We start from the raw sequence: 12,736 nt of genomic DNA on the forward strand, positions 1-12,736 counted from the left end.
AATCGCCTGGAGGCGGCCCATGGATCCGGCTTTAGGCTGGCTGAGACACTGGTCCGGAATTGGAATTTGATCAACGTGTACCAATCGGCGTGTGCTATGGAAGCAGGTGTTGTTGTACTTTTTTGAGCAGTCAAGTATTTCTGGGCTTTCTAGCATAGGCTGACCTGCACGACACTGCTGCTTTCACAGAGGCGGTGTGTCTCTCGGCGGTAACTTGTTGGCCTCGTTATCGAAAATGCTGAGTACCCCATGTCTCATATGTCTAGACCGCGTGCAACTGCTGAGCCTGAGTTTCAGCAAGTATGTTCACTCCCTGACAACGCATCTTGCGCCGTTTCACTCCAAATAACTTACTGCCGTTGGGGATATTTAAGATCCCAGCAGGATTGAGTGTATTGTTAAATCTTCTAGACTCGCACATCACTCATGCTTCAGCACAGACCACAATGGGTGAACGCAGCATTCTGGAAAGGCTTTCAGCACTCGACACCAACACAGTGTCGGATGCCTTGGACCTCCTCAAACTGAATGGAGCTCTCTACGGCTTGCGACCACTGTGGGAGTGCCCCAAGGTTGTTGGACTCGTTAGCACAGTGGAATTTGCCGTCAAGCCGGGTACTTCTGCTTCACTCCATCCTTCCAAGTCAGCCACGAACGGAACGTCAGACCCCCGCGTTCTCGTCATCTCGGGAGGTATCAACGGCATCTCGTGCTACGACAATGTCATTGAAAATGGACTGAAATCGGACCACTTCAGAGGTGTCATCATTGACGGCATGCTCCGAGACCACCGCGACTTACGAGAGGCCGAGTATCCAGTCTATGGTCGTGGAATGGTCAGTGGACACTGCCAATTAGCGCAAGTCAGCTCTGGAACTCCAATTCAATTACGGGGCCTTACGGTCGATCAGAACGACTATGTCATTGCCGATAGCTCCGGGACTGTTTTCATATCCACCAAAAACATTAACAAGGTCATCGAGACTGCCGAGAGTATTTACTATCGCCAGAGCCTGACGGTTCAATCTATCCAAGACGGCCTCCCTGTCCCTGAGATTGATGCCGTAAACGACATCAAGCAAGCAAGCGTCGAAGACAAAGAATTGGTTGGACTGTTCGCCACCACAGACACGCCTGCCGTCTCGGACGCCCTTGACAAGCTGGGTTTGCCAGGTCAAGCGTTGAACATTATGCCCTTGTCCAATTACGAAAAGGTCACTGTTGGGCCGGCCTTTACTGTACGTTATGTGCCAGCGACAAGTACTGGCCCGCCAAAAGGAGTTGGCGATTGGATTGACGACGTATCTCAAGGCGATGTCATCCTTATTGATAACGGGGGCCGCACAGACTGTACTGTTTGGGGCGACATCATGACCCAATATGCTGGTATTCGAGGCATTTCTGGTACTGTCATTGACGGCGTATGCCGCGACGTGAACCGTGCCATTGCTGACAATTACCCCATGTTTACGGCTGGGCGCTGGATGAGGACAGCCAAGGACAGGATGGAAGTGGCGAGTGTTAACGAGCCAGTCGGGATCGGCAGGGTGCACGTTAATCCTCGAGATATCGTTGTTGCAGATGCCAATGGTGTGGTAATTGTTCCACGGGAACGAGCTCGTGAGGTAGCTGAGGTCGCACACTGGATTGACAAAAGTGAGGAACGTATTAGAGAAATGATTGCTGGCGGAGCTACACTTGGCAAGGCGCGAGCAGAGCTTGGCTATCATAAACTGCAGCGAAAGGGTTGATATTACCGAAGCCTAGTTTTTTTCTATCGTTGCCTATCGTCGTCTTTACATCCGAGAGGGCGTGTTCTTTGTTATCTCCAAATGCTTTGAGTATCTGTCTATCCCACGCAGTAAGTCGTGATAGTGTAGGGTAATAGCTTCGCCTTGATAAGGCCCGGCAACCTGATCATCTCGGATATTAGCATATCTGGTTAGATATCTCCAGACGCCTATGAGAAGGCGAGCTCCCGCTTCCTGTAATACATATAATCGTAATTTCCAGCTTGCAAGTTTACGCCAGTTTACGTGATACTGTGCAATCAATCTCATTTCTCTTTACTGACAATGTTGCAATAATCTCGAGGGCTGACCTGCCTGAACCGCCACCCCAGCCTCTTATTATAATGCCAGCCTGGCAGCTGCTTACATAATAGATATTGCAAAAGCTCTTTTGTAAAATTCAAAATGGGGCAAAGTACATACTGTTCCAAAAGGGCGATGTGGAAGTGGTGATGTGATAAAGCCATCATCGTGATGAAGTGTTTGGGGGCTTCTCCCGGTTGGATATTTATGCTATGGGATGCATTCAAAAGAAAGCCTTGACCCAGAAAATATTCATTGAGACCTAGAATGCCAGGATAGAGTAGGAATTTGTCAAACACTCTGGATTTATTGAGCAGAACGTAGATACGATTCGCTCTCAGCCCTTTAAACCTATTACCGCCTCCAGACACTGCGGGGCCGGCCTCCGGGCTAGACGCAAGACGTTGTAGCCCTGTGTTCGCTTGCTTGGCCTCGTCGTTTGTAAAAGCGTTGGGGACTATAACATAACTGTTTCAGAGTATTTCATTGATAAGCTTCCACAAATGAGGAGTAACTCTTGCCTTTTCGCCCAAATATTTCTCTACGCCGGTCTCCCGGTTGATGATATAGGAATTGGGGCCAAGATATGGAGATCCCTTTCAAAAACTTTCCATCAAGCTCAACAGGTTTGAAAGATGGAAGCGCTGTGCCACTGAGCTTCGTGATTAAACCCTACGCTACGAAGCAAACGTGGCACTTCCAACCGAGGCGAATGACAGATACGTGCGAGTATATGTTGACGGCATATTTCCAAGGCTTACTAAAAGAATGCGAATACTGTTGAGAAAAGTTATCGGGTCCGAGCTCGACAGTGTCATGAGGGAGAGCCTTGGGTGAGTGAAACCATGTGACATTTTAAAGTCTGAAAGCTCGACTGACTTATGTGTTCTACCATCAGTATTGAATCCGCCGGTCCCATCCTTACTTTCGTTCTATCAGGGTTTAAAACGTTGCGGCGCCTGGTTCTGCGCTATTTGAGTCTACCTAGACCAGCAACCAGCCTTCTTACAACCTTCGTTGCTGTTCTGTTCTTTTACTTAATTCTTTCGTTTTTGGCCCCTGGTGGTATAGAAAAAGATGATTTATTAGCGAAAGTTACATATACAGCATCCATAACAGTCTTAAATCTCAACTTTGCCTACAAGGCGAGGGAACAGCTTGAGAGCGGCGCCATAGTAGATTTCCCTTTTCTCCTCCTCATCCATCTCAAATTCATCGACAAACTTGGTAAAGCCCTTGCTGACACCCACTGTAGCATGAGGGAAATCACTGCCGAACAGCAAATGGCCTGGCTTAGCGAAGTTGTAGATCAAAGGAAACATTTCTGGGCCTCCAGCCAGCGCAGTGTCAAAGTAGAATTGCTTCGCTTGGCTCATGATATCATCAGCGCTCATGATACCCCCAAACTCCGGAAGTTCTATAATAGTAGCTCGGCGGACAAGTGCGGCAAGTGTACCACCGCCGTGCGAGAGGATGATCTTGACGTTTGGGAATTGCTGAAGACGTCTGTTTAGAATCAGGTCCATAGCTGTGCGGCCTGTCTCATGAGGCCAGTCAAATGCTGGCATCGGCAATCGCTCATTGAAGTAGACTGAAGCCGCGTTGTTCGCTGGGTGAACGAAGGCAATAGTCTTGCGGCCATTAAGTTCCTCCCAAATCGGTACATATTCAGAGTGTCCAAGATAGCCCTCAGGGGTAGCATAACTAGTGAATAGAGTGACTCCATCTGCTTTCAGGACATCGAATGCATAACGCAGTTCTTCAAGAACTAGGTCGGTATGCTCGAGGGAAGGAACAGTAGCGAAAAAGCCACTTGCACCGCTAGGGTCTTCATCTCGAAGCCGAGCACAGTACTCGTTCATTTCTCGGGCGACTCTGGCACTTTCTTGTGGATCAGAGATATGAAGAACACCAGGCGTACTGACGGAATAAACCGCTGAAGCGATGTTGCATTCTTTGTTGAAGACTTTATCGGCTTCAACGCTCCAGGACGGAGCTTTCATGCCCTTCATACCAGCTCCAATTCCTATTACAAAGAGGAATCAGTACGTTACTAGTATCAAGTTCAGGAACTTACTTACCAGCAATCTGAGGCGGAATGATGTGGTGGTGCGTATCAATACGAGGAATATGAGACATGTTGGACAATTTTGAGTAGTGTGAGAATGTAGTGATGAAATGAATAATGTTATGAAATGTGTTATGAAGTGGAATAGATACTGGGACCAGCGACAAAGGCTTTTATAATCTGCAAGCTGGGCTCTTCGTATCATGTTTATACCATACAAGTTGGTGGTCTACAGGTTAGGACTTTCGCGGAATAATCCGAAGCGGCTAGCCCAATCCGGCTGGACTCTCATTTCAACGCTCCAGTCTGACGAGCTTATCTTATCAGTAACCGGGGAAAGGTCCGAAAGTGACAGAATTTGCTGACGGATCACCCGGAGGTTCTAGACTACCACGTTCCTCGCTAGGAACTTTGGCTCAACCAGGGCAGACAAGACTCCTCCGTCATCATTCATCCGCCACCCGCGTATGGCCCCGAGCAAAACTCATCACGGCGAATCATGTCATCATCTACCCAAGATCAGCCTCGCCCCCGCAAGCGACATCGCATTGCCGAGTCTTGCAAGCTCTGTCGATCTAAAAAGACTCGATGCGACGGCCGGCGCCCGACGTGTTCATCTTGCCAGTCCAAAAACACGGCCTGCGAGTACAATGAACCCAATGTCGTGCTATCCAGCGATATTCTGTCCAAGATGGCAGATCTTGAAGCGCGGGTACAGGCGTTAGAGAGTCTGCCAAGCAATTTTACAGGTTCATTCCACGTTGCTACAGGTACTCCCTCTCCGCTGCCGCGTCATGGTAATGCCCGGTCGTCGATCGTGGACAATCCAACACTGCGGTTTATCTCATCTGTCACCCAAACTGCACCTACGGGAGGCAGCGATATACAAACTCAGCCAGGCAATCCAAATGATCGTGCTACTTCATTCGCCGGTATGAACATGAGTCAAGTCGTTTTACCCTCAAGAGAGGTTGCAGATGACTTTATCGAATGTTATGAAAGATTGGTGTACCCTATGTTTCCTGTGCTGCACATGCCGAGCTTCAAAGCGAGATACCTTCGTGTCTGGGAGTCACCATCTAATGACCAGGCTCTGGATACTACCTTTGCAGCAAGTTTAAACATCGTTTTTGCTTTAGGCTGCCTCAACAGCTCAAATACAGAACCAAGTCTCATATTATCAACAGCCGAAACCTTTTACGAACGCAGTCGTAGCATCCTTCCACTCGATTCACTTGACAGACCAAGTATCGAGGTTGTCCAGTATCTTCTTTTGACAGGCAATTATTTAAGCTTCACAAAATACTCACACCGATATTGCAACACGTTGGCGATGGCGATACAGGTCGCACAGACGATAGACTTGCATCGGGCTGATCATGATACAACGAGCCAATTACAGCGCGAGATGGGGAGACGAGTTTGGCATTTATGCTTGACAATGCAAAGGTATTTGTTCTTCTGCAGGGCACTAGCACCACTAAGCGCCTCAGGTTGATGTCTGCACTGTTTGGATGGAACAGTGTACTGATTCATGATAATACATGTCCATTACCTCAGATGATAGATGACGAATATCTCCTTGAAGAAGGAGAGGGCTGTCAGCCGGCGGCAACGCCCTCATTGTTGGATGCCTTGGCAGTGTCTATGAAGATTTTCGATGTTGTAGCTGGAGTTCGTGAAGTCAATGCTGCCTCGTTCTCTAAGGCACTACAGATGCCGGAACTGATGAAGATACTTCAGCTTAACGAACGTCTTACTGAGATCGAAGACAACCTTCCAGAGCATCTGAAGTATAAGAGCGGGCAGGCAGCAAGTTCCGCAAGGGAAAAGGTTATCCACTACCAGGCTGAGGTAGTGAATTTAAGGTGGTATACAATCATGGGACTCTATTAAGCCAGTCGAACTTACAATTTACAGGCTGCTCTATGTCAGATTACTAGTCCTGCGCACAAATCTCCTTCCAGCAGCCCGTCAGGTGTTGGCACGTCAATATCCAAGCACCTCACCGTCACGCCTCGAACACGCAGTTCGCAAAGAAGCATGGCACATCTGCATACAGAGTGCGGTAACTTCACTGGACATCCTACACACAAACCTGCAGTCGTCTTCAAAGGTCATAAGCATCCATGCCATGTTTGTCACCCTCTCGGCGACGACAGTACTAATAGCATCATCTGCTCTGCCTAGAGATCCAGCAGATCCCCCTCCGTCGCATGCAGACTCTATTACAAAAGCCTTTGAGATTCTCGATGCACATCAGTGGCGTGCGGAAGGCGTTTCAGAAACTCGAACAAAGCTGTGCAAGTTCCTCCAAACAGTCGAAAATGAAAATAGGGACCCAGAATACGGTAAGTTTCCATACTTTGAACCTCTGCCTTTGGCGCGACATTGTTCCATATCGATGAGAAACCACTAACTGAAAGCAGAACAGGGGCCTTATGACCCTCTTGGGGGTCAAAGTGACGGCCACTTGAGGTTGCCTGAGCAAGCAGGTCTTTTCGACAATATCGATCTTGGTGGGGACCTTTGGATACCCCAACTTGATGGCTTGTTGTACTTATAGAGTTGAATGTATTGAGAAACGCAAAGGGTATCGCAATGGAGTGTAGGGTGTCTAACAATTGAACTAAGAGCGGTATTTGCCTTTGCTAAACTAAAGTAGGCTTAGCTGCTTCTACGTGTCAATTGCCGGCCCAGGGCCGATAGACTTTGAGAGGCTAGGAAAAAAGAAAATAGAAGGAGATTACTCCCGCCAATGGAAACCGTTGGTTATCTCCCCGATGCTCCGCAGACCCAAGTTTTAGTTATGTGGATAATGATTTATCTCCCCGACGTCCTCGGGGAGTTTGCCGTATTTGAGAAATTGAGATATATTATGGGCGGGCTGATGATTGCTAGAGGCATCTACCAGTGCCCTCTGCGTCTCTTCCCATCCTTCTCACTCTCTTGTTGCCAATATGCCTCAGCTTAATGTTCCCGGCGCCGTTCTCCACTACGAGACGTTCGGCTCAGACGGTCCCCTTCTCATCGTTATACCCGGTGCCGACGGCCGGGGCAGCGTCTTCCACTCCTCCGCCCAATTTCTCGCCGCTCACTTCACCGTTGTATGCTGGGACCGCCGCGGATACTCGCAAAGCTTTCTCGATGGCAAGCAAGACTTCCAACAGCGTCTGCAGACTGACGCTGACGATGCCCAACGACTGATCGTGCACCTTTCTCGCACCGGGACTGCGGCTGTCTTCGGAACCTCGTCCGGAGCCGTCGTTGCCCAACAGTTGCTCGCCAGTCATCCCGAGTGTGTGACAACGCTCATTGCACATGAGCCCCCGGCCTTCTCCGTTCTTCCAGAAGAGCTACAACTGCAGGCACATGGCCTGATCAATCACATCTACGACACATATCGAGCTCATGGCCCCAGCACCGCCATGGAGGTCTTCTCCGCGGGCCTGTCCAAGGGCCCTGAGACGAGCTTGATGCAATCCTGCATGGATGCAAAACGTGGCGACGACATCCGTGCAAATTCCCTCTTTTGGTTCGAATTTGAGCTGAGACAGTATACCAGTGCTCCGGTTGATGTTGAAGCCCTTTCCAATGTGAAAGAGAAATTGATCCTCGCTGTGGGTGAGGACAGCGGCGATGGACCAGCTATGGGCGTAATGAAGGCACTCGCTATGCATACAGATAAGGAAGTTCTGAGGATTCCCGGCGGTCATCTAGGATATGTGCTTAAGCCGGAAATGTGGGCAAAGAGAATACTGGAGTTACTTCAGTAGGACCTGCTATTCTATTTTAGCAGATTAGTATATGGTATTCGCCGATAACTATTCAAAGAATGTTTTATCAGTGACTTAAGTTGTTAAAAGGAAATGTTTTAATTATTAAGCCTAAAGTCAATGATCTATATGCCGAAGGCGCCAAGACTGCCTATTGCAGGGGAAAACCATCGGGCAAAAAACCCCTATCTTGAAAGATCAAAGCTCAGTTCGCAGCAACCGAAACCTCCTTCTAGTTATAGCAGCCAGAGCCTCCTTGCTTAGCATAAATCTTGGCCTGAGTTGTGTCGACAGCGCCATTCACAACAGGGTACCATCCTTTCTTAGCTAAGTCCTTGCAGTTCTGGTAGAAGCGGTCGCCATCGAGTCTCGTGTGAGGGTTGGCAATGCACTGTCACATTGAAGTCAGTCGGAGATGCTTTAAAGGGCGTTGTTATAGTACTTACTCGGCCAGCACCGTTATCGTATTCAGCCTTTCGAACGAAATTAGTATACCATCAGATTGTGGAGAATAGTAGAGCTTACGGTCTTTTCGTAATTGTCGACGCAGACATTGAATGTAAGCTGCCAATCGTACTTCCAACCGTCGCCATTGTTGATCTGGCAGTCGCATTGCTTGTGGTCACTGGCCAAGACGGGCAGGATGAAGGGAAGAAGGGTGATGGCGAAACGCATGGTGAAGGTGTTTAATGGAAGGACTGAAAGTAGTCTTGAGTGGTAAAGAGTGCAATAAAGCGAAGAGTTGAAGAGTGATGATGTCTTGGTTGAACTGATTTGAATCGAATAAGAGAGAGGGCAATGCAGAAGGACATATTTATACATAGATACCTACTACTGTACACTGAGAAAACGTTATCCGAACATCTTTGCCGTGATTCTATCGGGACTTGTTGAAGAGCGGTAAGCGAGATGGGTCGCTCTCGTGATGATGGATCCAGGAGTTTCAACAAAGTCTTTTCGAAAAGAACTGCCGCTTCGTCTCGCCTCAAAAGTAGAGTTCAAGCATCAAGCCAAAGTTCCAAATAAGACCAAGTGGGACAGGGAAGGGTTTACTGGCCACGTAGGAAGGCCGTAGCTGGACAGCGTGCAGCCAGTCTTGATGCTCCATGTCTTGCTGCAAGACTCCTACTATCACGCTCTGTAGCTGGCCATCAGTGTAGGTAAGTGGTATTTAATGTCTACATGCTTCATCATAGTTGCCAGTGTCTTTTGTTCATTGAGCTAAGAACACTGGATATGCTCTATGGTTGCAAAGTAGTACTACAGGCCTCGCAGACCAGTTGTTCCAAGTCTTGATCGACACTCGACCGCCAGCCACTGCCAAACTTCCGAATGTCCGGATTGATAGAGAAAGTTTTCCAGTCATCTCCGCCACCGTGGTTCCATGTATCCGAGTTTTTGTGGATGCATATATGCCCACATCAATTGAGCATAAAGCATCAGTGACTACATTAAGACCAGGCTCTATACCTATCATGGCAGGTCATTATTGTTTCCTTGCCTCATTCACTCTGTCGGCAGATTGTAAGTGTGTATTTTGACTTTCTATATGAAGCTCAAGCTTTGGTTTATACGGGGCTGAAGGTGGAGAAGTCATTCAACGTCTTTCGGGTAAAGGATTATCATAGGTGATTTTAATTTGTGGGTTAATTCCTACGCAAATCCTTCATCCTTTTCGGCAGCAGTCTGCCGACTTTAGTTACGTAGAAGTATCCACAATGGAAAGCTTGTTTACGTTCTGGAATATAGCAGACAACGAAAGGTGTCTAAGCCCATCTACATCCGTGCTTTTAAAGGGCTGGTCTTTCGTACAATTCCTATACTGACTCTCACCATCTTTTACACTCAATCATTATTTCTCTGAAACGACATCAAAATGAAGCCTGCTCTTATTGGCCTCGGCAGTATGGTTCTGCTAGCTTCGGCCACTCCGATTCCTTCTGGTTCCCCTTCATCCCTGGCACCAGGTAGCAGTGGCCTGACTCTGGAAAAGCGAACTGAGCTGGACCCCATCAGGTATGTTAGCAACTACCACACAATGAAGCTAAAGCCCCTAATATGACAATGCAACTAGCCTGGATACCCTTCCCGGCGATACGCTTGAGAAGCGGTTCAACGCCAACAGAAGGATGAACATACCAAACCACGTCGGCACTGTGATACAGAATATCGGTGCTGTTATAGTCAAAGCCATTGTTGATGCCGCTGGCGATCTTATCTTCCAAATTACCAATACTGGTGCAAATCCTGCTCAGGTGTCACTTCGCGAGGTAGGCACGGTTTTGGACGCTGCAAATTTGAACATCGCCGCTCATCATACCGTTAACTATGATCCACTTGGCGGAATCAACCCAGGCGACGCGATTTCAATCAACATCCAGTCCTAAACGTTCAAGGCTGGAGTTAAGGGTGGGGCACATGGTGGTTTTTTTGCTGCGTTGTAGTTTTTCCACCTCAATCTAGTGTCCTTCTTCACTTGCCCGTATAGCAATTATACTAGACTTAACGTCAAACTACTTTTACTTCTTTACAATATTTATTCATAGCCTCGTATTTCTTGTTCCGGGCTTCAGTAGCTGATATTAGCCAATAATAACATACCTTAGAAACACTAGGCAGTTAACTATACAGAGTAATATAACAACTGCCGAGCATGCATGATATACAAACACCAAGACCACAATGGTTTAGAAAGACTGAACTCTGATTGATGATTTTCATACTTGCTTTCAATTAACTGCCGACAGTTTCTCACGCACGGGCAAGGAGACTATACACAAACAGTGTCAAGTGGGACATTCGTAATACCAGGGTTTAAAGTTTAATATGTGGGTTCGGGCCGGGAACTTTTAATCTTTATGCCATTGGCTGTAACGGTGTGGGGACTTAATAAAAATTATAATATTAATGAAACTCTATAAACTTCCGCGATTATAAAAGTGCGAACCCAGTACTCCGAGTTCTATTTCAGATACTATCCATCTGTTACCGCCATCTCCAAGCAATACATCCAAATCCCCTTGCTTTCAAACTTCCAACATGAAATTCTTCACCCTTCTCGGTTTTGTCTCCCTTGCTCTGGCGCTCACCACCAAGCCAGTTGAACGCGATGTCAAAGAAGACACCAAACATCCTTCCATTGGAGATGTTAAATACAGCAAGATTGACGGTACAGACGTTGGATCAATCAAGTATGTCGCAGCCTTTTCTCACTCCTTGTCAAGCTGACAATTCACAGAGTTGCCAGGTCAAATGTCCAAGAACGAGGTGTCGTCAGCCTTGAGAGGCGTCTTGAAGGCATTCATGTTCCCTACGGCGTTGCGGATCCTCAACCCATGCTTATAGCTGGAGTCACTATCTCATTCATCATGGTTGGAAAGTGGGTGAGACAAGGAGGTCATAATGTTTACACCTACGTCTGCAACGGCCTGAAATTCTCGAACCCTACTTCCCGGAACAAGCTTGTTACTGTCGTGGCTAATGGAGTTGCTCTTCTGAGAAACCAGCCAGTCCCGTCTCATTTGGCCGCTCAGGTTGGTGCGCCCTCAGAGGGGTATGGTAATGAGATTTCCATCACAGTTGGAGACTCTTAGTGAGCGCGACTCAGTGGAGATAAGAAACTGTACTTTGACAGAGAATACCTTTAAAAGGAATTATATTACTTTCTAACAAGGGGGAGTACTGCTCAACCAGATATCCATTCCCTTACTTTATATAGTTGTGGTGGTGTTTTAAATAGACAATAAATGTTCTGAAATCGGGTTTGAGATACTGTACCTCGGGTCGGCCTGGAGCGCAAACTGATATTGATGTATCCTGCGTCAACTCGCGAGTCTCAAAACGCTTGATGACGAAGAAGATGAAAGATTCTGCTGTCTCTGGTACGATTATGGTCGTCTTATTTAATATCCATGCTAACTCCGGGATGTGTCTTTCCGTCGACTTCATACTAGTGCTCCAGCTCACGAGGTTCTTACTACCCTTAATTAACATAGTAATGTAGTCCAGGTTTGCATACTGTGTGTCTCAATACCCCCGGGTCTTTTACCACTCGACATACACCCTCTCCAACTCGAATGCAATACATAAATAAGTCTAGAGGTTTTGAACAGTATCGCAGCCAGTGATAAGTTTGAAATAATGAGCTGCACTATTGAAATCCTTCAGATACAAACTAAAGGTTATCAAGTCAGATACCGCAATACAGCAATACGAGGCTAGGTATAGTACTTACTCATGACCAGGAGACCCTTCGCCTTGACTATCATCAATCACATACATTCCATCTGTCCAGAAGCATTGCACGTTCTGGTACAGCTATAATAAAACATTGTGCAACAGCTAAATAGTTGAACATAAAACTTGTAGCACATTAGCGCAATTTATGGGCGCATTGTTAGTCTATCTATTAATCTCTGTCCTTTACGTCAGACAAGCGTCTGCTGTGTCATTATAATATCACATCAACAACTAATGTTAGTCCGACCTCTCAACCAGGAACCTGTGGTCAATCTATAGGCGGAAATACACACAAGTTTAATGCTCCAAGCAGCTGCAGCTAGTCAACCAATACGATATCTTTGCATACCATTGCGACATCGGGCTTTAGTTAGTGAGAAAATTAATTCTAAGCATGAATTCTCGATAAGCTGGTGCGCCAATCATAGCACTCGAGCTCGGATATTCGGCAAGTGAGCGTCACCAGATTAACGGCTAAAAAGTGCCGAAACCTAGATCTCGTGGCTCGGGAGATCGCTTGTTCTGGAAGGTCGCCATGAGGCTTGATAAGATGGGCTTCT

General features: G+C 47.2%; 7 protein-coding genes; 5 read left to right on the forward strand and 2 right to left on the reverse strand.

Moving 5' to 3' along the window:
* Nucleotides 1-446: 446 nt before the first annotated feature.
* FFUJ_14056 (probable demethylmenaquinone methyltransferase) lies at nt 447-1,751 on the forward strand (the record flags this gene model as incomplete). Its single annotated transcript, XM_023581313.1, has 1 exon — nt 447-1,751. One exon carries the CDS (start codon nt 447-449, stop codon nt 1,749-1,751), a length of 1,305 nt encoding a protein of 434 aa, XP_023434028.1.
* A 1,463-nt stretch (nt 1,752-3,214) lies between these two features.
* FFUJ_14055 (uncharacterized protein) lies at nt 3,215-4,232 on the reverse strand (the record flags this gene model as incomplete). XM_023581314.1 has 2 exons in its annotated part: nt 3,215-4,119; nt 4,175-4,232. 2 exons carry the CDS (start codon nt 4,230-4,232, stop codon nt 3,215-3,217), a joined length of 963 nt encoding a protein of 320 aa, XP_023434029.1.
* Nucleotides 4,233-4,660: 428 nt separating this feature from the next.
* On the forward strand, nt 4,661-6,727 carry FFUJ_14054 (related to transcription activator protein acu-15; the record flags this gene model as incomplete). XM_023581315.1 has 4 exons in its annotated part: nt 4,661-5,610; nt 5,685-6,032; nt 6,082-6,512; nt 6,591-6,727. The coding sequence occupies 4 exons, from the start codon at nt 4,661-4,663 to the stop codon at nt 6,725-6,727; spliced, it is 1,866 nt and encodes a 621-aa protein (XP_023434030.1).
* A 394-nt stretch (nt 6,728-7,121) lies between these two features.
* On the forward strand, nt 7,122-7,937 carry FFUJ_14053 (uncharacterized protein; the record flags this gene model as incomplete). Its single annotated transcript, XM_023581317.1, has 1 exon — nt 7,122-7,937. One exon carries the CDS (start codon nt 7,122-7,124, stop codon nt 7,935-7,937), a length of 816 nt encoding a protein of 271 aa, XP_023434031.1.
* Nucleotides 7,938-8,169: 232 nt separating this feature from the next.
* On the reverse strand, nt 8,170-8,612 carry FFUJ_14052 (uncharacterized protein; the record flags this gene model as incomplete). XM_023581318.1 has 3 exons in its annotated part: nt 8,170-8,328; nt 8,384-8,410; nt 8,463-8,612. 3 exons carry the CDS (start codon nt 8,610-8,612, stop codon nt 8,170-8,172), a joined length of 336 nt encoding a protein of 111 aa, XP_023434032.1.
* Nucleotides 8,613-9,813: 1,201 nt separating this feature from the next.
* FFUJ_14051 (uncharacterized protein) lies at nt 9,814-10,324 on the forward strand (the record flags this gene model as incomplete). XM_023581319.1 has 2 exons in its annotated part: nt 9,814-9,953; nt 10,012-10,324. The coding sequence occupies 2 exons, from the start codon at nt 9,814-9,816 to the stop codon at nt 10,322-10,324; spliced, it is 453 nt and encodes a 150-aa protein (XP_023434033.1).
* Nucleotides 10,325-10,976: 652 nt separating this feature from the next.
* Nucleotides 10,977-11,530, forward strand: FFUJ_14050 (uncharacterized protein; the record flags this gene model as incomplete). XM_023581320.1 has 2 exons in its annotated part: nt 10,977-11,128; nt 11,176-11,530. 2 exons carry the CDS (start codon nt 10,977-10,979, stop codon nt 11,528-11,530), a joined length of 507 nt encoding a protein of 168 aa, XP_023434034.1.
* Between the last annotated feature and the right edge of the window lie 1,206 nt (nt 11,531-12,736).

This window comes from Fusarium fujikuroi, chromosome FFUJ_chr08, assembly GCF_900079805.1.
Source record: "Fusarium fujikuroi IMI 58289 draft genome, chromosome FFUJ_chr08".
Lineage (NCBI taxonomy): Eukaryota > Fungi > Ascomycota > Sordariomycetes > Hypocreales > Nectriaceae > Fusarium > Fusarium fujikuroi.